This window comes from Ixodes scapularis, unplaced genomic scaffold (genome assembly GCF_016920785.2).
Source record: "Ixodes scapularis isolate PalLabHiFi unplaced genomic scaffold, ASM1692078v2 PGA_scaffold12__126_contigs__length_90152505, whole genome shotgun sequence".
Classification (NCBI taxonomy): domain Eukaryota; kingdom Metazoa; phylum Arthropoda; class Arachnida; order Ixodida; family Ixodidae; genus Ixodes; species Ixodes scapularis.
In genome coordinates, this window is record NW_024609838.1 from 16,614,895 (window position 1) to 16,640,783 (window position 25,889).

General features: G+C 47.6%; 1 protein-coding gene across 1 annotated transcript; it reads left to right on the plus strand.

Moving 5' to 3' along the window:
* Window positions 1–90: 90 nt before the first annotated feature.
* On the plus strand, window positions 91–25,403 carry LOC8037982 (phospholipid-transporting ATPase ABCA3). Its single transcript, XM_040213193.1, has 8 exons — window positions 91–210; window positions 2,096–2,353; window positions 9,150–9,376; window positions 12,194–12,523; window positions 13,626–13,807; window positions 15,443–15,616; window positions 17,742–17,964; window positions 25,158–25,403. Exons 1-8 carry the CDS (start codon window positions 144–146, stop codon window positions 25,365–25,367), a joined length of 1,671 nt encoding a protein of 556 aa, XP_040069127.1. The 5' UTR covers window positions 91–143; the 3' UTR covers window positions 25,368–25,403.
* Window positions 25,404–25,889: the final 486 nt, after the last annotated feature.

A 25,889-nucleotide genomic window follows, 5' to 3' on the forward strand; every position in this document is an offset into this window, starting at 1 on the left:
CCTGATTACGACAGAAAAAAAAAAATCTTGGACGGATTTAAATCCGTCAGCCTGACCAATAGTTTTTTTTTTTTGTTCTTGCAGGGAGCATCGTACTGCTGAACCTATTGCACGGATTCGCAGCACTTCCGGGCATCTACGTCATGTCGTTCGCCTTCGACAATCCGACCTTCGGCTATTCGATGCTTGCTATCTATTCCTTCGTCCTATGTGAGCATCATATTGTGCCCGGCGATTTTCCATTCACTTTCTCACTAACGCTGAAGAACTGAATGACTAGCTAATCTGTGACATTTTAAACCGTTCTTTTTGGATCCGTCAAAGAGCGTCTAATCATGCGTTGACGTCGATTCTGACTGCTTGTTTGGTTTTCGACGTTTATCCTTGAGACGATTAGGCGTAAAATTAAGTGTTACTCTACACTCTAAAAAAACATCGATCGTTGAAAAGTTCTTTGACACCTCACGGACACTTTCAGCTTGTGAAGAACGGTTTCGCCCCTGGCGCTATTGCCCCCTGCCGCACTAGAAAGACAACTGTGCGATGAAGAACCCTTTCGCATCAAAAGAAGGAGCTAAAACAACACCTATAGGTTTTTCACGAAAACCTTTTAGCGGGTGCTTAAAATAACTTTTCAAGGAGAAAACCATGAACAAGCCGAAAAACCCGAAAGAGTTCTTTTATGACCAGCTATTTTCTTTTTGAGAGTGATAGGAATACAGCCATCGGTATTTATTGTGCTCTATCGTGGTATTCGATTCGAAGCATGATAACGCTAAAAAATAAATCCTCATATTCGGAAAACAGTGCACCGCGGAAGCAGGTAAAAGTACAGCAGCCCGAATGATTCCAGATCCCTGGGAAGTCAGCGCTATTGCTAGTATTGCCTACATTGCGTTGCCTAGAACGCGTCCTCGCCGGGTATGTGTGTAGCGTTCGAGACCGCCCACGTACCAAAAGTGGTCCCAAAATGGCGACGGTGGTTTATGGGGCCTCAGATGCCCTTGTCTACGCCCCGCCGTTCCGAAGGGGCCGAAATCCGTGGGACGTTTGCGTATATATTAACATAATAAGTCTGTGGCTTTTGTTGCTCGTGTGTTTTTGGCCTAAGCGTTTGTCATATCCGCTTCCGCTGCTGCACCACCGCAAAGATCGTGGCTAGTCACAAGCTTCTAGGAGGTCAAGCGGACATCGAGAGGAACAACAAAGGACGTGGTAAACAAAGGCGGATGGAAGTTTTTCGTAAGAGGGAATCTAGAGCTACTGAATGAGCTGCGCTTTGAGCATCGGCACACCGTTCCCCGATCTGCTAGTGGGCGCCGCCATCTTGGTGCTTAGAGCAAAGCAGACGCAACTGACGATCGTCACAATTACAACATGCGACTCCCTCAGCTTTAGCCACGGTGTTAGGAAGCTCAGGTGATACCGTTTTGCTCTGTGGCGAACTCTTCTAGCGTTTCTGGAAGACGGAAAAGCGTCTCCAGCGATTTCAGATAAAGCTTCAGATAATTAACAACCATGAGTTTGATCACGAGATGGCCGAAGTCTCGTTAGTCTCAAGCGTAGCTTATCTAGTGGGTCTAGGGGCGTCAGCTTGTCAAATGTTTGAGAAAGCACCCTCCCTCCCTTCTGCCCGAAAAATTTACGCATGTAACCCCCCCCCCCCCCCCCCAAAAAAAAAACAAAAAAAAAAAAAACAAAGGGGGGGGGGAGTGTCAGAAGATTTGGACCCCCAAAGTTCGTCAAACTCATACCCTTATACCTATAGGCCTGTATCTCTTGTCTAGGGGGCGCTGTAGCGTCTTGACATGCGACCACAAAAGCGCCCCTGCCAGTCTCCGCGAGACGTGGCCTTTCGGTGCTGACGTGAAGCGGCGTCCTAGCGCTCCATTACGTGGGACCCACCAGTGCAAACTAACGTCTCATTGACCCTCAGCGCCCGTCTACGGGCACTAGCAAAACGTTTGAACGGACGGAACAAACGACACGCGACCTAAAAAGACATCCGACTTTCCTCGCCAGGGGCGCCGCTCCAAATTTGAGAGCTACAGGTCTATGCGTTAGCCGGCGTTGAATGTCGTTCCGGCGTTCGCAGCGCTACTGGGCAGCCTGGCGACCGTGTTTATGGAGCACTTCTCGCACAACCTGAAGGCTCCCTTTCTCATCGTGGCTCTGGAGGTGATGCTGCAAGTGATGCGGCTGGTGCCCTCCTTCTCCTACTCCCGCGGCATGACCAAGATCCTGGAGCTGAGCAGGGAGAACGCCATCTGCCGCAAAGGTGGCGTCGACCTCGAGCGCATCTGCCACACGCATGCAATCGACTTCAAGCCAGCGCTCAAGCTGTGCTGCGAAAGTGAGATTCCCACTTACACTCGGAAGATCCACTGAATATGCTTGCATTTTTTTTCGAAACATAGTTTGTTTTACTTTCAGAGGAGTAAATGCGCTTGTTTTAGATTGTTTCTATACTTCGTTTTACCTTAAGTTTAGACGCAGCTGACGCTGCGAGCTGAAGGGACCATTCAGACTTTGTCGAAAGAGCACCATCATGGTGTTTGTTGTATTTCTGTATGTGATCTATTATGGCTGAACCAATCATAAACTAAAAAGGCGTAGTGAGTTGCGCTTCAACGCTGGTTGATTGGTCCCATTAACTCGTAGCGTCGGCTCCGTCGGGACTGAAGCTGAAATGTAGACCCTTTCAGGCAACATTTCATGGGCGCCGCCATCTTGACGTCACGTGACCCTGCCGCCATAGCCGCCCTTCAGTTTCTCGCCGTTCCTCCGCGTTGTGTACTGCTCCGGCCGCTACCGGAGCTTTGTTTTCGCGTTCTTTTACGTTCCGCGTTGAAATCGCGTGTTTTCTTTAGGTCGTTTCGATATTTCGGGCTTTCATTTAATCATTTGATATCTATATTTCAACATAGGTCTTGTATTTTCTTATTTATTAAATGGAATCCGACAGCGAATGGATCGACGATACAAGATTATGGCTTCAGAGGACATGTAAGTTCATCCCATTCTAACGTTTTTCTCGTTAATGAAGGGCAGTCAACGCCATTGCGACATATGCAAATTTCAACTGACTATCCAGTCCTGCTTCTCGCTGATTTGTGCGCGCTCGTTTCCGTAAAGCCTACCCGCATGTAAGCGATTTAGCGTGCGACGATACGAGCGACGGCGACGACGACGAGAGTTAGCGACGAAGATTTCTCACTGCCGCCTGTTGCATCGCTCGGTTTTTCGGGTTTCTAGAGAACTTCGCTCACCGTCTTGGTCGCCTGCTCCCGTCGCTTCCATGCTGTTTGCCTCGTCGCGCGACTGCCCGAGCGACAGCGAAGCGGGTCACTGTCGCTTGTCTCGTTGCTCGCCGAATCGCTTGCATGCGGTTTATACTTAATATCGAGGCGCCGATGGTTCAATGGTGTGTGCATGGAAATTAATTGAGTATGAGCCGCATGTAAGCGATTTGGCGAGCGATCAGATAAGCGACCCGCTTCGCTGCCGCTCAGTCAGTCGCGCGACGAGGCAAACTACATGGAAGCGACGGAGCAAGCGACCAAGACGGTGAGCGACGTTTTCTAAAAATCCCAAAACCGAGCGATGCGACGGGCGACGGTGAGAATTCTCCGTCGCTCGTCTCGTCGCGCGCTAAATCGCGGGTCGGCTTTACGGAAACTAGCGCGCACATGCAGCGAGAAGCACGACTGTCATTGCCTTACTGCGTCAGTTGCGATTTACATATGTCGCAATAGTGTTGACTGCCCTTTATTAGCGACAAAAACGTAAGAATGGCATGAACTTACATGGTCATTGAAGCCTCATAATCTTGTATCGTCGACCCATTCGCTGTCCGATTCCATTCGATAAATAAGAAAATACAAGAGCTATGTCGAAATATAGATATCAATTGATTAAATGAAAGTCCTAAATATCGAAAAGGCCTAAAGCAATTACAAGATTTTAACGCGCAACGTAAAAGAACACGAAAAATAAGCTCCGGTAGTGGCCTGAACAGCACACAACGCGGAGCAACGGCGAGAAACAAGGTCGGCTATGGCGGCCCGGAAAGCGCGCGAAGGGCGAGCCGACTGGTGGCAGCTCGATTAACTGACTCGCTGAAAGCGTCTATACACCAACTCATCTGTGTGACGTCACGGCGCGGTGGTGGCGCGTCGGTCGCATTTCCGGTCTGGGGCTGTGGGCAGAAGTCCCCATGCCAGACGTGTATTCCTGCATTGTTTTGAAGGAAACCAGACAAAAACCTATCTTCTCGTCAAAACGCCGGGACTGAGGCCGTAAAAAAAGAGTCGAGAAAGGTTTGAATGTCAGTTTTCACGTGCTCGATTCGTCCGAGAATCTGGATATGTGCCGTGAAAAGGGAAAAGCAGACGCCGTCGGACAACGATTGCTTGGGCGGGAAGCACTTTGAGTTGAATTCACGGATACTTGTGGTCATCAGATTTATTTGTTTTATTCCAACATGAACGCCAGAAAACCATCAAGTTGTGCGGACCACCTGCGGACTACGTTCAGTGCGTCTTCAAGCTCAAACGGCCGCCTGATCGTTCGAACTGTCGTCTGCTCTTTCAAACGTTTCTGCTTGTCGTCTGCTCTCTTAGACGACGCCGGCCGTAGATTAAATGTTGGCCCGGTACTTGCTATACGAAGTAAGTGCAGGCCTCAAAAGACTTAAGTTTGAAGGTTGGTAAGCAGGCTCCATGTAAACAGTAAATACAAGGAGATGATCATTGTAACGAGTGACCATCACTGACTTGCTATGCCTAATTGACTTTATCCGATTCTACTTGCGATTTTCAGTATCGACGTCGACTATCTCAGCTACGGTACAAGCTTTTGCAGCCCGAGCGGCATCGCGACTGAAAATTGCGAGCGAAATCTCATCATGCGAATCAGGTTTTAGCGTACATACTGCGGCGTCCACGCGGAATGAATCGCCACATGTCACATTATTCACGCGAAGTTTCGCGGAGTAACGAGCCTCAATAATTTCGCTAACACCGCTCAAGTAGTCAGACATCGCCAGGAAGACGTAGAATCAACAATTCGAACGCGAAAAAGGGCAGGGGGACTCACACCGACGCCGACAACATCGCATTTCAATGGTTTGTTTATGGGCGACGGCGAGCTTTTTGCCCACACCCCCATCGCGCATGCGCGGCGCCGGTGGCGTCCGCTAGGGGCGCTCCGGTTTGTTTGTAAACATGAGTTGGTGTATAGTATATGTTCCAGGAGAATAGGTGATCACAAAGGCGTGAACACGCGAAAATCACACGGTTTCAAGCAGCGCATTCGCTCCACGTGAACGCTGCTCAGAAACCATTGATTGTAGATTTAATGCGATAGAAATTTTGCATCGCCTAGTAGAATGTTTTCTTTATTTAAATGCTCAAGAAACTTCTGTGGGAATTCTGGAAATAGTTTTCGCCGGCGTCCATGACATCTATAGCATTTAAAACCAATTGACTCGTTTCTAATTCGTTAGCATTAGAGCTTTCGTTTGAACGAAAACCCGGCGGTGTCTTTCGTTTGTCAGTTGTCGCGTGCGACGCTTCTATTGGTCCGAAGCGCTCACGTGAGCACGCGTCAGCCTCTCTCTTTCTCCCCGGCCCTGACAAACTGACAGACACCGCGGGATTTTCGTTCAAACGAGCCCTTTCGTTTTCGGCAAAGCCAAGGGCACAGCTGGCGCGGAGCCACAAAGAAGGAGGCGCCGCGGATAACAAAGCCGTTGTGTTGAATGAGATGGCGTCATCAGAGAAGGACAGCGCTGGACACAGATTGGAAACGAGTGATGCGTCAGCGCTCGGCTTGGAGTCAAGTTTGAGCCGACGCAATCGTCGTGTCCAATCTGTGCCGAGCGTTGCCACTATCTGATGGCGCCATCTCATTCAGCACTACGGCCTTGTTATCTAGGAGGTGTTGCGCGGTGGTGCGGTGGATTGCGGGCTTGCTCTGTTGATGCCCTGTCGTCGCCGGTTGTTCGTCGCTCTGTTTCCCTAGTAGCGGTGCCTGGGGCTAAGATGTGTGTTTTGTTAAAGTGATCGATGCAACTCATTGCACGAGTTGTATGGATGTGGTTCTTTCCTCGAGTGATATGAATGACCGTATTCAAGGGCGTCGACGTACTCTGACAGGCCGAAACAAGGCAGGACAAAAAAGGGGTGATACAAATTACGGGAAGATCTGTTGGTGGATTTTTTTAGGAATCCGTTAGCATGAACTTTAGGAAAATTCAAACATCTCCCCCTTTGGGAAACGCTAACACTGACCCTGTAATAGGGCAAAAAAGAGGCAGCAAAAAATGGAGGAAGCAAAAGAGAAAGCCGAAAGCAAAAGTGAAGGTGTCAGAGTGAGCGTTTCCTAAAGGGGGATATGTGCGGCGTTCACAAGCGTCATGCTACGCATTAACGGAGAGTTAATGCGTAGGATCTTCCTGTAACTTTTGTTTATCTAACTGTATATTTCCTGCGGACGGGCCTCCCGCGACCAATGACATTTGTTGCCGTATTAGTACAGTTCAAGTGTTTCTTGCTTATTAAAAAGAAGAAAAAAAAACTATTTGCGCCCACGACTGGAACGCGTCTTTGACAGGTGAGTTTAATGTCCTATTCCACCCATGCATCGAAAGTGAACCTGAGGTGGCAACAAAACGACTTCCCAAAAAAAGCTGGAGTGTCATGCTGTCGGATGTCGCGATCTAGGCGGTTGGGCGTAGAAGTTCCGGATGAAAGCACGAGGTAGCGTGAGTGTCGCCGTCGTCGTGGCGTCCCAACTCCTGCTGTTGAAGCTTCCGTGGTCTGTCAAACTATAGGAAGCGTCCTGTAGCAGGACAGGCGTCTGCCGCCTCTACCAGCGCCGCTGTGCCACCGCCAGGATCGCGTCGGGCGACAGCATGACACTTCGGTGACGTCATCAGGCGAAAATCGAAGGGTCCTTTTTTTATGCTGTGGACACACCAGTTGGAGATGCGTTCCTGGTGTGTTCACAGCATAGAGTTATATAATGTACGCTAGAGGTTCTACTGGCGCTAGTGTGCTGTGGCAAATGGAAGCAGGCAGCAACCAGTCGAAATTGACCTGCGGTAATCCAGTTCTATGGAAAGAGTTAGTGTCATTTTCTCCTTCCGCTCAATTATAAGAATAAATAGCCCGAATAACTCGTACGTACTAGATAGCTTCAAACATTATTCAGTCACGCAAACGAAATAATTGGTCAGTTACGGCGTTTTTCTTTCAAACTCATCCCAATAAAAACAGTGCTAAAACGGCTTCGTACGTGCATTTATGTGCACTGTCGGGCACTGTTAGCGCGAACACGACGTCGGCGCTTTTCAGCATGAGGGATATACGTACCAAACGAGCAAAGGACATCTGGAAAACTAAGAAAGACGGCAAGAACTACGCAGTAACACTAGATCAGTAACTCCCTGTGCATGTACGATCAAAATTCATTGAACGCAACCTAATACAATCCGATTTTTAATAAGTAAGTGCTGCTTTATTCTTTCTGCTCTGTGCGAACATGCTTGTTCTGCTTTTAAAACATCACCCGCACGCTCGAAATTTTTGATAACAAGTTCCAGATAAAGGCTGCCCGGCATAGAAAATAATAAAAGAGACACGTTTCATAGCCAACATATTTTATTCTTTACGTTTTGAACAATTTTAACCGCTCGTAAAGATGCACGACGGAGTCATTTTCATATAGTGACAGGACTGACATTTTAGCAATTAATAAGCGTCACCGGAATGCTGGTGAGCCTTGAACACGCTATTTATTCTTTTTTATTATAATTTTTCTTATAATCGTCGCTTGTTTTTACACACCTGCTGTGGAACAGAGGTATGGCGGAAAACAAACAGCGCAAGGACAAGGACAGAGTAGAAGGTGGTAGACACACACAGCGCTGTGTGTGTCTACCACCTTCTACTCTGTCCTTGTCCTTGCGCTGTTTGTTTTCCGCTAATATGAATGACCAACTAGCCCAATCGTCAACACTACAGAGGTATGGGCCTGAAATATTGCGAAATTTAACATGGTTCACTGATGAAGGAACTTGCGCTAAATAAAGCAATTGCATTTGATAGTAAAGGCACATCTCATTCGGTGCGACCCTAATAACAAAAGTGTTCCATGTTATTTTCTCGCGAAGAGACAAAATGCATGCCCGTTTTCTCATAGGAATGCTCAGGAGCACCGCAAATGTAGACTTTCTGCTACCTGCTTCTATTTACCTCTCAGACGTCGCATATAGACACTATCGCTTGTTGAACCCCCAGCGTACATCATAAGACTCTATGCCGTACCCATACGACCTATGCCCCCTAATATCATATGAAATCACTATATGAAATCATATTGCGATATGTAGTTTTCTTTAAAAAAAAAACGCACACGTAAATTTTATCTTTGGTCATGGTTTTCTTACATATATACTTTCCTGGTCAAATGGAACATAAATGATACTGTTGTCTTCCACCCTGTAAATTGGCGATAATTTTAATCAAATCGATGTGACGGACGGTACCACCACGTTTTTGTGTTTTAATGTATACTACGTGCACAAGACGGAATAATGTATCGAACCACTTAGAGTTTCCTTCATATGGGTCCCTGGTAAGGTGTTAGTGGTTATAGTCACGCGCTGAGCCTTGGCATCGCACAGGACACGCGCTGAGTTCGAAACATTGTTATTATGGTTCGGCTGCGGTCGTAATTACGAAGATTGGACACGAGCCAATATGCGAATGCTTGTAGAGCCATTGATTATCGCAAGCCACAACCGAGTGCTCACGCAACACTTGGGTACAATCTACGAGCAGCATTCAAATGTCGTCACCAGGGGACTACGCCAAAACTGCGACCTCAAACTACGTCACCAAGTTTCACGAAAGGGAGATTGAAAGAAAACGCTCGCTTTTATGCTTGAACTTACTCCGCAACAAAGAGATTTCTTGGTCAGGGGCGTTGCTTGCGAGTATACTAGCGTCCCCACTATAGTGTCAGGAAGCTCGTGTGAAGCTGAAACATTCCAACAAACTATCGTTTCACCGCCCTTTTTGTCCTTTCTCGGTTTCGTGCTCGTCGTTTCCATGACTGTGTGTCGTTCGTGCCGTTTCTCTCAGCGCCCGAACACCAGCGTTTCGAGCACATCCTGATCCAGCCCCTGTCGGCCCACCACTACTCGGCCTACTACGAAGTGGTCACGCTGGCCGTCGAGGGTTGCGTCCTCTTCCTGCTGCTCATGTTCTTTGAGTCACGCTGGGTTTACAGGACCGAGAGCATGCTCAGCGCGCCGAAGGAGAAGTCCTCCATCAGCGTCACCTCCAGCCTGGCCCCGCGGCCGTCCAGGGTGAGGCCAATGCAACAGAGCTAAACCAGAGCGTTGTCATTTGTAACGTCGTAACGAACAAGAAAGGGGAAAAAACGAAGAAAAAAGACGAAAGGCATTATTCTTTCTACAGTGTGGGATTATTCTTTCAGATAAATTGCATCACACACGGAAATTTTGGTCCCCGCAATTTTAACCCGGCCAGCTAGATCGCATTACTAAAAGAGGGCGAGAGAGAACTGGAAAAGGGCTTGCACGCGCGCTTTTCTCCTCGCTGGGTTGGGCAAACGGGAGGAAGACGCGCAAGGCGATCATGAAACTTTATTTCATCGGACGCAGTCATTTTCGCACGTCAATGGCAGGTGAAAAAGGGCAGCTTCCGCCCCAACCCAGCGAGGCTGCAGGTTCCGGCGCACTCCCCCCAGGGAGCGCTGTAAAACTAAAAATGGCGTTGTTCAAAAAAAAAAAAATATATATATATATATATATATATATATATATACATATATATATATATATATATATATATATATATATATATATATATAGCCTTTCACTTTTGTGAAGAAGGAAGAGCAGCGAAGCTGTACTATTGTACCACGATCTCAAGGACGACTTCTAAGACTACCTTGAGGACGACTTTTAGGACGACGCCTAGAGAAATTCAGCCTTTCCACTCTGGTGAAAACCATAGTGGAAAGGCTAGAAAGGTTGCCACCATCTATGGGCGACGGCGGCAACCAGACAACCGTCAAGCCATTTGTCTGGTTACCGCCATCGCTCATAGATGGCGGTTGCTGTCCAGAGTTTTGTGTCGACATTTATTTAGTGACGGACACGAAACTGGGGAAACTAGCCTTGAACAGCTCCGCTGTAGAAAAGAAGAAACGGATTGTAATATGTAAAACGTAACCTGTCAAAAGACTAGCTAACATCTATATGGGGTATTCACTGGAGGTCTTTTCTCGTCGAGTTTGAAAACTATGTTTCGGGTCTTTGCCGCTGCAAACTCTGTGGGCTGACGTCCAGCTTCCCCGAGAAGTGCTTTGTGGTACCAAATCCTCGCGCTCCAAATCCACCACCGGGTACTCTATGACTACGTCGTCGAACTGACAGGCTTTGTGAGTACAGAGGAGGCTATGCTTTAGTTCACAAGAAGCAGGCGGGAGTGTTGGAGACGGCTCGAGCCGTCCCGCGCCCTTCACGTGCAGTGTTCCAGCGAGATTCGGGCACGTGCAGAAAGACTAAAATTTTCTTGATGCATTGCGGCAGCGGTGGCGTTGTCAAACTGGCCGGTGAGATCGGTCTATTCTTCTTGATGCTCGGGTAATTTAGCAATACGCCTAGTTATGTATGAACGAAGCCGAAGCTACAACTATAAACATGTTGCCTTCAAGGATGCTTGCGATGCGCGAGTGAGTGTACTTGGCAGGGGTGCGGAAATCCCGGAGCTGGCTTTTGTAGCTTCTGTATCTACACTCGCACATAGGCAAATACGAGAGGCTATGGCTTGCAGTTAGTGATACAAAGAATAGTTCAATATAAATGGTAAATATTGACGTCACTTTGTACGCATCACGGGGGCGTCTTGGTCAGCTGATAGAGCTCCCTTTGACTTAAAATCAGGAGTCTTTTTAAATGTAAAGCATAATATGGTTTGAACGCAAGTGAACTGGTGAAAGTTGAAAGTAGTGACCATGGTGCTGGCTTCAGGACAAGAAAAAAAGAATGAGGAATGGCTTTGACTTTTTTTCTTTTCGCTTCGCTATCGTTCCGCGGAAGATCTCTCGATTGTAGTCCTTATGAGAATGGTGTTATTAAGCGCTAAGCCAGGAAAACATGCTTAGCTTATTTAGCAAAAGCAGCGGTTTTCTTCTCGTAATGGCGGTCATGTACACATTAGGAACTTTTTAGCAAACGTTACCGCGTTCCGCGTACCGCACTACTGGAGCCTGGTCACCGTATCACCCGGGCGCGGGCCTAATTAAAAGCATGCTTCAAAGGTTCCGGTAGTGCGGTACGCTGAAAACGGTAACGGTTTGCTAAAAGTCGCTATGAACTCGCGCGGAACTTTTTCTTCTTATCGTTGGTTCTTCTGCAAGGAACATTGCAAAGCTGCATCAGGACTGGTTGTTCTAAACTTTATAACGTTGAAGTGTTACGAAGGATGTAAGCGACAAAAGGCTTGCAGTGTAAACCCCGTAATTATACCTGTGTAAAAAAAAAAAAAAAAAGACTAGACCTAAAACGTTTTACGTATTTTGGCCGTTCAGATAGAGTAAACTAAGCAACGTCGAAATTTCTACCTCACATCACTCATCGCATAAGTGCATTCCCAATCACCGACTAGACCAGTCGCGTCAGATAAATACGCCACAATCATGCGTTTTTGTTTGTTTGTTTTTTTCGCGTCATTGGTTGAAGGGTTACTAGCGAATTCATAAGACAACGAGCGCCTTGACGATGCACTTTTATCACTGCTTCATTGACTCTACTGGATTGTAGTTTTGGTTGCGGTCGCAATTAAAGTGAAACGGAGTATAGAACCTTAGCATTCTGGTGATTTAAATAAAGCAATTCCTTGATGCCATTTTGAAGTTGCCCCCGTGTGACTCCTTTTCGCATCTATTGTCCATGGGACACTCGGTGTAGCTTATTGTGCTTCTAGAATTTCAGTTCTACGATTATTTCTTTTTAGCAAGAGGCAACGGGCAGTTGATAACGTAGTTCACGTTCGTTTCCAAACGAGCGAATTAAATGCATTGGTCAAGCGGTATCCAGCTGCCCTGGCCGTTGGAGATAAAAAAGTGAGCTGCACGTTCGGTTTACACTTCGCAGCACCGGGCGGAAGATTCTGACGTGGTCCGGGAGAATCAGCTGGTAGAGGGCATGGGCCAGTCCTCTCGCCAAGCGTCCTCGATACCTATTTCGCCGGTCCACAAGACCACCATGTTTGTGAGCCGCCTGACGAAGGCGTACGGCTGGTGGGAGAAGAAGCCCGTGTTGCAGGGGCTCAGCTTCACCCTACGGACCGGGGAGTGCTTCGGCTTGCTGGGCGTAAACGGGGCCGGCAAGACGACCACCTTCAGGATCCTCACGGGCTACTTCATGCCTGCCTGCGGCGACGCGTACATCAACACACTCTCTGTCGTCAAGGATACCAGATCTGTGCGTATTACCCGATACATGACTATACTCCGCTGCTGCATGGCTACGGAAAGCAGAAGATGATCCTCCCACAAAGCAGTCCACTCTTTCTGCTATAGCAGAGCGAAACCTGGAAAGGAGGCGAGTCCACTCCAGCGTTCACTCTGCTAAAGTGGAAAGTGTGGAGGGCTTTGCGGGAAGGCTTGTCCTGATTTTCTTAAACTACAACAAAGTATGCGGAAATGAATCTAACTCTGCGAAAATCCTATGGCCCTGGCGCAGGCAGGTTTTGTGTAGTTCGAACGGCTGGACGTGCCGCAGCCTGGTGGTTTTTTATGGAACTGGGAGGAGTGGCTGGCGCCATCTATCTCTTCTAGCGCCAGTGTGAACTTGATGTCTACGTGCGCCGGCGGTAACCCTCACACTGGGAGCGCGGATAGTGCTATACGCATGTGTTCTCTCTGAAGCGAAACGCTCAAACCGCTAGGAGATAATTTGGCCCGGCGGGAACTGTCTTATGCAGATGAGCGGGGAGGGAGGAATTATTTCTATTAAAGTATTTGGTATAGCTCAGAAGTACTCCTCTACCTTCCCCCTTCACCCCCTTGCCCCTCTAAGAAAAATGCCCTGATAACTTAGTAAGGAACAAAATTTAAATCATATATTGTTTTGTATTTTACTTGTTCAGTGCAGGACTATCATATGCAGATGCACGAGGGCACATGAAAATCTTGTAATATGATACAAATAGCCAGCGGCAAGCTCGCTGACGGCTCTTCAAGGTTATACATAGATGATGAACGTATAGAGGAGGGGATAAACGCTGTGTTTTTGTTCATTTCTCTCCGTGTTCCTAGGGTCCACCCTTGATTGGTTAAAAAGGTCAAGAAATTGGTACGTCAATTAATGAATTAATTCAATAATCGGTACGTTAATCCATTACTTTCCCATTTTTACCGGAAACGCCAGCACTTCGTTTTTGTATAGCAGTTAAAAGCCTACGCCATGTTCTCCTTCGCGGGCCCTTTGTTTCCAGCTCTGTTCCTCTTCAGCTGACGTACCTTGCGTTGTGAACTTTCCTTTGTTGCGCCGCATGGCGGCGGCATCATGCGGCGGCATACAGTTCCAGAGCTACCTGGGCTACTGTCCTCAACGAGACGGAATCCTGGACCTCCTGACGGGCACAGAGACGCTGATGCTGCACTGTCAACTCAAGGGCATCGCCGACACGACAAAGTACACTGAAGTCCTGCTGGAGGTCTTCAACATGGAGGACATCGCCGAGCAGCTAGTGGGAACGTACAGGTATAAGACCTCACGCTTGGCTTCGATGGGTAACATCCGTTAGGCCACGGCCACGCTGCTGAAGCCTAGTACAAAAGACAGTCCGCAGACACTGTCTAAGGCTTTCATCATATAACGGTCACGCCAGATTGGTCATGCAAGAACTGTCTGCAAACATGTTCAAAGAATACATATATGTATGAAGGAGACAAGCTTTGAACATGCGTGAGTCGTGTCTCCAGATAATTATGTCATCATGTCTACGGCGAACATCGTGTCTCTAGTATGATGTATGAGCAGTGTTGCTCTGGCTAGAAGGTTGTGCAGGCTATTCACACTGGTGGCCATAGCTCCTGAGCGCTTTCGCGCTCAGGAGCTAATTTCACCAGTGCTCAGGAGCCCTGAGCCCATGGCGCTCAGGGCTCCTGAGCCATGGGCTCAGGGCTCGCGCTCAGGAGCCCTCAGCCCATGGCTCCTGAGCGCGAGGTGTAACGACGAGCCCAAACAGTGACCTTGTAACCTGCATTCCAGACCAACAGGATGGCTGGTCTCTGTAGCCTGCGAGCTCGTCCCGAGCGTGCACTATGAACAGCGGACTCCAGATGTGGCATCTAGTGAATACCCCCTATTGTAATGGTTCTCTATAGGCCTCCCGGACATCTGCGCAGTTTAGACACGCTGGTCTTATATTGTCTGTCCATCGCAAGTGTGGGAGTGGATGAGGTTTTTACTGCGATGACGTTCACGCTGTTGGCGCTTTGCGTGCTGCTTGGAGTCTTGCTTTCTTGGGGTTACTCTAGTTTATCATCTGCGCACGAAAGCAGTATTGTCTTAGCGTCCAAGCTATAATTTCTTTTCTCGCGAAAATTATTAGAATTCCAGTTCAGTCTTTGCTGTCACGAATCTGTTCAGAAAGAAATGAAGAAAACACCACCTCTTCGGAATTGTTACAATGTCACCACAAACGTATTGACTTACCGTTGCGTCAGCGTTGAAGAAAGTACATCTAACAGGTACTTGAAGAAGAGTACGAAGTAATGAGAGGTTATGTACTTCAAGTAATGTAGTAAGTATACAAGGCGCAATGTACTTCCAGTAAAGCACTCTAAACACATAAATGCAATATAATTTCAAAGCAAAGTAAAACTACTTTTTTACAGAATCTCTTATGCTGCCCATTCATTCCCCCATACCGTTTTTTTTCTTTTTTTTATAATTTTGCATTGCTTTAGGTTTAATCAGGATTGTATGAGTTATTTCGGGAAATGGTATCGGATACTGGATAAAGTCAACTGATCACAGAGCATTGTTTTTCTTTCGCTGATGAACTATTTAACACAATCAACTTATAAGGCACTTCTTCGTTGACAAAGCGTCATTTTGTGATATAAATTTAACAAGACCAAATTCGGGGACTGTGCTTTGATGTAGGGAGTTTTACTTTATTCGGAAAGTACCAGAAAAAAAAACTTTAAGTAAAGTACAACTATAAAAGCTCACATAATGTACTTCAAGTGAAGTACAAGTTTTCTAAACCTACTTGAAGTGGGTCTTTAAGTAGAATGTACTTAAAGTACTTCCTAACGCTGGCCATAGCAGCCTATTGCTTGCTGAAGTGACTGTAGCTCGGCGATGGTGTTTCCTGTTCCTTTACAGTGCCGGCAACAGACGCAAGTTGTCTCTGTGCCTGTCTATGATCGGCACGCCTCAAGTACTGCTGCTGGACGAACCCTACGTCGGCATCAGCACATTGGCACGCAAAAGAATTATCAACTATATAAGTGCCCTCCAGCGGGCAGCCAAGATGTCTATTGTACTTACATCGCACAGGTAACAGGCACTCCACAGTTTCTTCCAAAGAGGCAACTAGCTGCATATAAATGGCGCAGGCAATTTTGTTTTGGGGGGTAGGAGTTCAGGCTGAACCCCCCCCCCCCCTCCACCCCCCCCCCCCCCCCACACACACACTCTCTGTAGCCCACTTTATAATACACATACGCATTACGCCCTCCCGTATAATACACACTACATCAAACAGTTGTCTAGGGGGCCGTCGCAAAAGGCAATTAAAAATGCCTGACAAGGTGTCGACCCCCCCCCCCCCCCCGCACATCACTCAGAGTGGAACACACGAAACCTTGCGAAGCGTAAACAAAACTATGAAAAGCATAAACATAACAATGCACACGGGACAGCACTGCATAAAGGTCAAGAAAGTACCAAATAACATGCTGTGATAAAAAAAGCATAAACATGACACAGCACATATCATAGCACTCCAAAGAGGAAAGAAAAACTGAGAAAGCAGTCACTCCTGATATGAGAGAAAGTGCATATTCATTTTTCTTTTTAAAGCCTGAACTGATACACTGTCTTCGATTCTAGCCATCAGATAAGGATGGTCATTCAGAAGGATGGTAATTTGGTTAGATAGTTTCTGGTTTCCGTAGTTTGTACGTACATTTTCTCTTGTGTAGTTTGTGGATCTAAGATTGTAAGTATGTTCTCTCCGAAGGTACTGTTGAAAGACGGCTGTTGACTCGGTCTCGGGCTCTATTTGATTACAGATGATTAAAGATAATTTATTTTTATAACATTTAACAGTTTTAATAACTGGTGCTTTCTTAAAAGCGGAGCAGTACGACTCCTGTAAGGTACATTTTCTTTTAAACGTAAGACTTGCTTTTGCAGTGTGTATAGGCTGTCTATATTTGTTTTTGTTGTTGTCCCCCATACAAGTAGGGCAGTAGTTAAAACGAGAATGAACCAATGCGTAGTATAACTGTTTTTTTATTCGACGTGGCAATGAATGTCTAACTCTACAGATAAGTCCAATGGAGCTCTAGATCTCGGTTCTTAGTTTGTCTACATGAAAAGACTAGCTTAAGTTTTCGTGAAACAAAACGCTAAGGAATTTGTGCGAAACAACCCGTTCAATAATATCGCCGTGATATTATATGATGATTTCTTGCTCGACACATTTATTGCAAGGTCTAAAAATAATATACTTAGTTTTTTTAGTATATAATTCTAGCTTATCTGCTATGAGGCATAATGATATATTTCTGAGCCACGTATTGGTATGGTGCTCAGTCTCTTGTAGGTTTTTCCCAGAAAAAAAAAATATATATATATATTAGTGTCATCAGCGTAAAGGATTATATCTCCAGAGAGCGATACGTTAGTTATGTCGTACGTTAGTTATGTCGTACGTTAGTTATGTCGTACGTTAGTTATGGCAATATACATTAAAAATAACAGCGGGCCAAGGATAGAACCCTTCGGGACACCGTACTTTATTTTACCGATATTTGACTTGGCGTAATTTATTGCAACCGATTAAATAATAACTATTTATTAGGCTAAGCGAATTCCCTCTAATCCCACATGTATGTTTTCCCAATAGAACATCGTGCTTGATTGAATCGAACAGCCATCTCAGCCCCCTCGCTTAGCAGATATGCTGACTGAAAGGAGTCTTCGATTACTGGGGTGTAGTCTATAGCGTCTTGCATAGCCCACGTGCATCGAAAGTGGTCCCGAAGTGGCGAAAAATTGCGCTAGGGGAGCCGGCGTACCACGCTGTTGAATGTCGCCGTCCTGGGTCGTAGAAGTCTCGCCAAAGCCTCCCAGCAAACGCAAGCGACGCTTGTCGCCACGGCATCCCCACACCTAGCTGCTGAATCCTCCGTGCACTGTCAAACTCCAGAGCGATCTTTAGCAGAAGAGGCGTCCGCTGCGCCCTTTAGTGCTGCTGTGCCACCCCCGGGATCGAGAGAGGCCACCGCATAAGACAAGTGTGACGTCAGAAGGCGGAAATCGTAGGATCTCAAAAGAGGACACTGCAAACAGACTATTCAGATGCGCGTTCTAGGCACGCGCATAACCGCGCAGAAGCCCCGCGCATTGCGCCATATTTGGGGCTGACTGTATCGATTGTCCGCACCGCACGCAGCCTGACGGATGTGGAGTTCCTGTGCAACCGTATAGCCATCCTGAGCAAAGGCAGGCTGCAGTGCCTGGGCTCGCTGCCGCACCTCAAGCAGAAGTTCGGTAAAGGTTTCACCATCACCGTCAAGACCTACCCGGACAAGAAGCAGGACGTGACCTACCAGGAGGAAGTGGCCAGGGCCGTCAAGGCCCACTTTAGGAACGCCAAACTGGTCCACAGCTACGAGGTAGGGCTTTATAGAAGGCGTTAATAGTAGACCCTTTTCAAAAATTAAGAGCCATCTAGTGGCCATCTCAAAAGTTTCAATATTTTTGGATTAATAGCGGCGATGGGAGAACAAGATCAGCTATATCGAGCTCACCGGCTTCAAGAATCAAAGGATAAGAACAAGGACCAATGTGATAAAATCAATTCATCAATTTCTGCTTTAGGCTTTCGAAAGCGTTCGGCTTTCCTAGTGGGTGTGGCTCTACACCAGGTAGGTAGAAAAAAGTAGATTGCGCCATTGTTTACGGCGCAACGTTTGCTGTACCTGTGTAGACGGCTTGCGGTGATCTCACATGAGCGGCCATTGTGGTGTCTTTGCTGCTGAGCGCGTACCTTTAACAGCCTGTGGCCTTGAACTGCGGCCGGCCATCCACGAGCGCGTGTGCTTGGCAGGGAAGCTGAAAGCCCGGAGCTCGCGCTTGTAGTATGGGCTCGTCGCCGAGACTACCGTAGCATTTATGGTGCTGTACCACCGCACTGCTGCCACAGAATGAAGAGTTTTAAAATAACGTACGCAATTTTAGCGCACGCAAGCGCTACATTTAGCGCTTGCGTTAGTGCACACGACGCATGAGAGTTTTAGAATAGCGTTTTTCCGCCGCCACGCAAAAGCCCATGCATCTCGCGCTTGCAACGCCACCAAGATAGTCACGATTTTTGTTTCACACACGAAATACTGTAACTTAAGAAAACGCAAGTTTTTGGTCCAGAGTAACATTTTACATTTGTTTAAACGGGAAAATGCGACGCGAGCGGTAGACCGGTCGTGCCCGCATGCATCGTTTCGGCAAGAGAGGTCTCGTGTACTTACCGCCGGATACATGTTCGCGCGTCGCAAGCGGCCAAGTTGCCGGTGATCGTTGCCCACCTTACTGGGTTTTCTAAACCGAGTGCAATGTCGTCCCATATTCAAAATCGCAGTCGTGAGGATGCCGCCGACGTCGCGCTCACGACGCCGCCCAAGCGGTCGCAGCCATGGTCCCTGGGAGCCACCATTTTCTAATTCTGCTCGTCTTGGCTGTATACCCGAATTCTCATTACGAATCCACCTTGGAGGAGCGCAAAGACCAACGTTACTAGAACACTCAGTTCGGAAACTGCCATAGAGCTTGCTTTAAAAAAGTGGCTCCGATCCGTACTTGAGAACCGAGCTAATGGCGATCGCAATGCCGCCATTTGTCCCGCAGCGTCCACTCCGGGAACTGCACGGCTGCACGTCGAGTCGGGCAAGGGCCGATGGCGCCATCTCGCAGGGTCATCTCGCAGTAGCTATGCAAAGCAACCAACGTTACTAAAACACTCAGTTGGGAAACTCCCATAGAGACAGCTTTGAAAAAGGCCCCAATCTGTCTCCGAGCACCGAGCAAATGACGAACACAACGCCACCATTTCTCCCGCAGCGGCCACTCGAGGAACTGCACGTGACTTCTATTTTGGCTTTAAGAACAGATACAGCGGAAGAGGTTACAGGGGTGCCACGCCCGTCTCCCCCGCGGACACGCCGCGCCGACCTACCGAAGTTAAAATGCACCTAGGTCGGGACGCGCTACCTGAAAGGACCGCTGAGGCATGGTTGTATAAAAACAATATTAATTGTGCCGCAAAACCGTGCAAACTAAAGATTTTAAAAACATAACGCGCCCCTCTTTTTCTACTAAACTCCATTAATTTCATACAAAAAGAGTCTTTTCCGTTTGTTTTTACGCAAAAACAGGCTTTCAAAAAGCTCAAGGTGGCCACAGTACGGACAAGTGACAAAGAGTGGCGCTGTTGTCGCATTTAGCTCGGTCTCGGTGGACGCCAGCGGTCCCGGTTTCGACGGCGAGTTTCCCAACTGAGGGTTTTAGTAACGTTGAAAGCAACTTTTACGTCGAAACGCGTTGCTAAAGGGTGGCGCTGTTATCGTATCGGTGGACTAGGGAGGCTCAAGTGAGGGTGGGTGCAACTGCTAGATCGGCGATCACGCGACATGGACGCCATTTAATTGCTAAATTTTGCTGGGAGTCTATGGGGAAAAGGGTCGTTTTCTTTCCTAACTCAGGTCATAAAAGCCCATTACGGTGCTTCAATAATTTACGCAAGGTGTAAATGATTACTTTTCCATAGCCACCAGTTTTGTTGCGATAGGTTAAATATTTTTTTAACGCGAAAAATGGTAAATTCCGCCATCTTGGACGTTGCTGCTTGTTTGGCAACCCTGCTTTCTCCGCTCGACGTTTGCAACTCTCGGAGCGAGAAGGAAGCGAGAGAGGCTGCGCCAAGGCGCTCGTTGCTTGCAATGGGAGGCGAGAGGAGGAAAGGCGCATGGAGCAACAGAGTTGCAACAGAGCGGGCGCTTGCTCTCGTGCAGGCAACACTGGCGCATATCCTTTCTCGAATCCTCTCCCTCAGGCGCCGCCATTGAATTGCAAACGCTCTCCAGGTTTTGAGTTGCGCCCACCCTCACTAGAGCCTCCCTACGGTGGACGCCAGCGGCCTAGGTTTCAAGCATAGAGATCATACATACTAACTCTAGAGGAAAAGGTCCGCCATTTTCCCATGCATTCTGGCTGCCGCAAGCGGCGGAGCATGCAGGCAGACCCTCGGGGTCACACATGGTTACCAACTGCCTTCGATTTCACAAATATATCATCAGAGCAGTTTCATGAACTTCAACAATCCACGAACTTACCGGTGGAAAGATATCCGCGTTCCTTTCGAAGCTTTCTTTTTGCATAGCACGCAGATGTACGGCCTCCCGTCAACACTAAACTAAACCAGATAACCGGATTCGGTTATTTGGTTTAGTTTCGTATTTCCGGGCGCGGGCGGTCGCGCTCGGAATTACGAAACCGCGCAACTACCAGATTTTCGAGATTTCGACAGAAGGGAAGTTAATGCAGCGTAATGAGTATGCTGCATTTTATAAACCTTAGAGTAGCACAGAATTTAGTTTGCAACGTTAAATTATCACTGTTTGTATTGCTGAGAGTTTTCAGTCTTCGCGATTACCATTGCGACTGTCGTCCTTCAGCTGGCAACATTGCTTTCTTTCTCTCGTGTTCTGTCGCTCTCTTTCGCGATTTTTCACTCGGGACCCAGGATGTCGGCGCGCGGGATTTGCCACTCCTCCTCACCCACCTTTACCCCCCCCCCCCCCCCTGGTTTCAAGGGTGATTTTCCCAACTGAGGGTTTTAGTAACGTTGGCAAAGACTCTTTACGTACGCCAACGAGGTAGAGGGACTTAGAGTGATAAACCGGATGTTCAGAAGTGGCACCCCCCCCCCCCCCCCGGTTGCCGCCATGATGTACGCAAATGTGACCACTCGTCACGTGACCTCCCAAGAGCCGTGACGTCACAGGTAAGATGGCAGCGCCCAGAGCTGGCGGATACGAGTTTGTTCGGTGAGCGGTAGCCGTGATGTGCAGCTGCTTTCCGACGGTTTCTTCGTGCTCGCTGACGCAGGTATAATGTGAAAATATAAAGGAATTGGACTTTATACTCTTTTTGCGCAAGATCGCTCTGGGTCATCTGGATATTAACAGCTATGAGACAGCATTAGCCGTATCGCCGTAGCAGTGCTCGGAATCCCGGATGTGTTCGAGGATCGATAGAACTTTGAGTGCTTTTAGCATGAACTTGTCACATTCTCTTAGCTTCGTTTGAATGTTGGAATATCTGAGGATCGAAGCGAAAGGTATACGTCGCGCTAGGGCCCAGGAGAAGTTGTTTCAGCCCCGCGTCACCGAATAACCATAACTTTTAGCGAGGAAGCTCCTAAGATATTTAATCATAGGACTGGGTAGGTAACACGCGCGATGAAATGTCCATACAACTAGCAATTCGCGTAACGAGTGTTGATGAAACGTTCGTTTCGACGAAACGTGCGACAGACCAGCAGAATCAATACGAACTGCAACACCTGTGCTCCGTGAAACTGCACGTCGACGCCAGAACAATTTAGGAAGCCGCACAGCATCACCTAAAGCACGGCACAGGAATTACCAGATTGAAGGCAGCTCTTCGGTGCGCCGCACAACCAAAGTGAGCCTTCGAGCATTTGAACGAAGCGGCACCACGATTGCACACTGCCAAGCACGACTCACGCAATGTGCGTCGCTAAACAGTGTATCGAAATCTATTGCACACGCTTCACTGCAGACCTCGAAGATTCCGATGGTCAACAGAGCACAGAAACGTCACCTTAAAATTTTATCTAGTGGTATCCAAATCAATCCGAGGTCCGAGCAACCTAGGGCCGATTGTTTCTTTCGTGGCCATATCCCCGTCGGTCACCAGCGAAATGCAAGCCGTTCCTCCTTAATTTCACGTTATACCTATGTCAGACACCGCGCTGAACTCTAAAGTCACTTTCGACCGGCCCCATATGACGTTTTTCGGGTCTGAAATCAACTCGCCGAGACGAACGACAACGAACAAAGCACCCGACAAGCTCCGGCCCAGCTGGGGCCAGCCGCTGCCTGGGCGCTGCCATCTTTCCTGTGACGTCACGCATTTGGTTTGGTCATGTGACGAGTGGTCAAATTTGCGTAAAATGGCAGCGGCCTTATGGGGGTCACTTTCGAATGCAGACCGGAAACGCGGTTCATCGCTCTAAGCCCCTCTACCTCGTTGACGTACGCACGCAATTTTGAAAAAATAGCTTACGCTAAAATAGCGTACGCAAAGCGGAAAACCTGGTTAGCGTTTGGAGCATGCGCAGTGGCGACGACGCTATTCTTTGCGTACGCAATGCTTTAGTGTGCGCAATTCTAAAACTCCCTAATATGTGGCTCGTCTTGCGTTTCGTTCGGACGCGGTCGCGCAGCTAGCTTTGACAGGTGTAGACCACCGCGGAAGCCACGCTAGCCTTGGCAACGTAGCGAAATGTAGTGGACACCGAGAATGCACCGTTAATAAATATGCATTGAAAATGTTCTTTTTGTGTGTGCGTGCGTGCGTGCGTGCGTGCGCGCGCGTGTGTGTGTGTGTTTGTGTGCGTGTGTGTTTGTGTGTGTGTGCGTGTGTGTTTGTGTGCGTGTGCGCGTGTGCGTGCGTGATTCTGATAGCATGAGCGAGCGGACTCTTTGCGACCTTGGAGGAATCTAACCCACAAACTGGTCTAAATGCTTATGGCGTGGACCAAGCACATTTCATCACAATTTCTTCTTTTTTTTTTCCTTTTTTCCTCTTCCAACTAGCGTCGGTTTTCACCAAAGTATGATTTGAACGGTTTTTCATAGCGAAGCAAGAGTCCTCTTCAACAATGTATAGACTTCGATAACCCCTGCAGTGTTTATACTCAATCGAAAAGGCTCGCAAATAATATTCAGATGGATAGGACCCTTAGAGCACGTAGATTAATGGGACCATGAAATGATTTTGGTCTGGGGTAAATGATTTCAGGTGCGGATTTTACTAATAGCATATTGCTCAGTGGGCCAAAACTAGTACACAGAGGGGGAAAGCCAAAAACCCGTCATTCGGTAGGAAAGTTTGAAATATATAGTAGAATATTTATGACCTTCTTTCCTTCAAAAGTTCTCCGCCATTTCACTGTGACGCATCCGCGGTGTCCAGGCACATCAGCCGAACTTAGCTCAGGTGTTATACAAGAAAACCGCGTCTCTCGGATGTATGCCCTCGTCAACATACAAATCGGATGACGAATATTTGGATTCCCGTTCGTGGTCAACGAGTGCCGTGACGGCTCTAATCATCACTAGCGAATGACAAGTTTCACGGCGTGCTTAAAATGCACGGTGGAAGCTCGGAGCCATCTTATCCGGGACGTCACGACCAGGGTGATTTCTCATTTCGCTTTTGAGTTGAGAATTAAAGCGAGGGAGGAAGGATTTTAAAAATCATTTCATAGTCTCCTCAGGTGACAACCCTAAAAGAATGAGGCGAGAAGCATTCTATTTGCATTCTTCAAAAGGCGCGCATCGCTAGGCGGCCATCACACACTGGTTCCATTAATCTGTCACCGCGCGCGCTGCATTCTGGGAACCTGTGGGTCAGGAGCGGAGCGCGTATGGATTTTGCGTTCCACTGATTCCTGCAATGCATAGCGCGGCATTACGCCGCGATGAGGCGCTACGAGGTTCAGAACCGGTTGCGCCGATAGAACTCTACAACTTAGTCTTCTTACTTGAAACTTAACGAAATAATATACCGCGTAAAATTTATAAGTATACACCTTGTTCATAGGGGCGCAGCCATCTCGTGTCGTCATTTCTCGTATGCGTCAAAGCATTAGACAGTTTTAGTGGACCGTACGCTATAGCTTTGCCTCACCTATGTTTTCTCGTGTAGTCCAAGTTGAAATGTCTTATAATTTTATTGTTCCGCATACCAGATATGAAACCCACGTGACTGAGAACGGAAGAAAACGAAAAATGTCTTGCGAACTGCAGGAGGTCTCTGAATTCGAACCTCGAGGGCACGTTGCTTCGCAAAGTCGCACGAGCCCCAAATATCGCTGTGCTTGCTCGTTAAAACACTAAGAAGCGAACGTAGGATTGAGCACACGTGCTTTCAGTCATCAATGGTATAAAATTTAAAAGCACGCAAGGTTCTTTTTTTTTTTTTTTTTTTTACGGAGCTTTTTATTTACAAAAATTACTTCCTCTGCATGTCCCGGTTAAATTTGGCGAGAAAATTTATGTTATTTATCCCTTTACATCAATTCGGTTTGCAAGTTAAATTTATCGAGGAAATTGACATCACGTGACCCAGGGACGTATTCAATTTTTCCAGTAAATTTATTGCGGAAATTGCCATTATATATTTAAAAGGAGATTTGATGAACTAGGGTGTTCTTATGCTCTCCGAAACCGCAGTTTAATATTTTCTAAACAAATATCACGATCGCAACTTAAATGGTGCATTCCATGCGTTATAAGACTTTAAAGATCAATGTCGCTGCCATTTTGGGGACTTCTAGCAAACCGTTACCGTGTTCCACATACCGCGCGATTGGTATCTTTGAAACATGCTTTTAAGCGCGCGCCTCGCGGTCAAGGTATCATCGGGGCGATTTGCTTTAAATGGCTCCGGTAGTGCGGTACGCGGAACACGGTAGCCGGTTTGCTAAAAGTCCCTATTATCTATTTATATTCTGTGAAAGGAAGTTGTCGCCGCTGCCTCGTTTATACCTTTTCTGCCGCAGGGTCTCTTGGAATTTCGCATGACCCACGTGAGCTTTCTGTGGAGCGAGATGTTCCACAGGATGGCCAAGATCAAAAAGACGTTCAAGCTGCAGGACTTCTACATCACCGACACGTCGCTGGAACATATCTACCTTAGCTTCACGCATAGAGAGGCTAGCGTCGCCGCCCTGCAGAGTGCTACGCCCAAGCCGGTCGTTCTGGGCCTCTAGGAACGCGTTGCGGCCCCTTAGCCGATACAGAACCAACCCGAGGAATATTGAGATCAAGCAACAATGAAGGAATTTCGTTTAATCGTGTTGTGTTCTTTTGGGAGATATTCGCATCGGAAACAGCTGTTGTGTGAGTACTAGGGCCATCGTGGACGACCTTTTCACAGGGCTGCCGCCATCTTGAATTTTGTCACTCAGGATGGCCGAAAACATTGTTTCGCCGTAGCCACGCAAATAGAAAATATTCAGGATTTAAGCGTAACCGTCACGCATTCTCGCTTTGCCTCCCCTCTATCGTTTTACTATTTGCCGACTGAAATGTTTCATTGCCAACGGGGCAGCATTAAAGGGGCCCTCCAACAGTATTTGAGCGTCGACTTTTTTTTGCGGTTTCTACACGCTAGTGGTCCCGGAAACCCAGTGGACAACGAAAGAGTTTGAAAATATTAGCGCATCATATTTTAATTTGACAACTCGGAAACACCTCCACCGATGGTGGCGTCGCGGGGTGCCGAATGCGCG

Coding starts and splice junctions, on each gene's coding strand:
- LOC8037982 (XM_040213193.1), top strand. CDS start 144: ATGTCGTTCGCCTTCGACAATCCGACCTTCGGCTATTCGATGCTTGCT. Junction 211..2,095: donor TATCTATTCCTTCGTCCTAT/GTGAGCATCATA, acceptor CGGCGTTCGCAG/CGCTACTGGGCAGCCTGGCG. Junction 9,377..12,193: donor TGGCCCCGCGGCCGTCCAGG/GTGAGGCCAATG, acceptor TACACTTCGCAG/CACCGGGCGGAAGATTCTGA.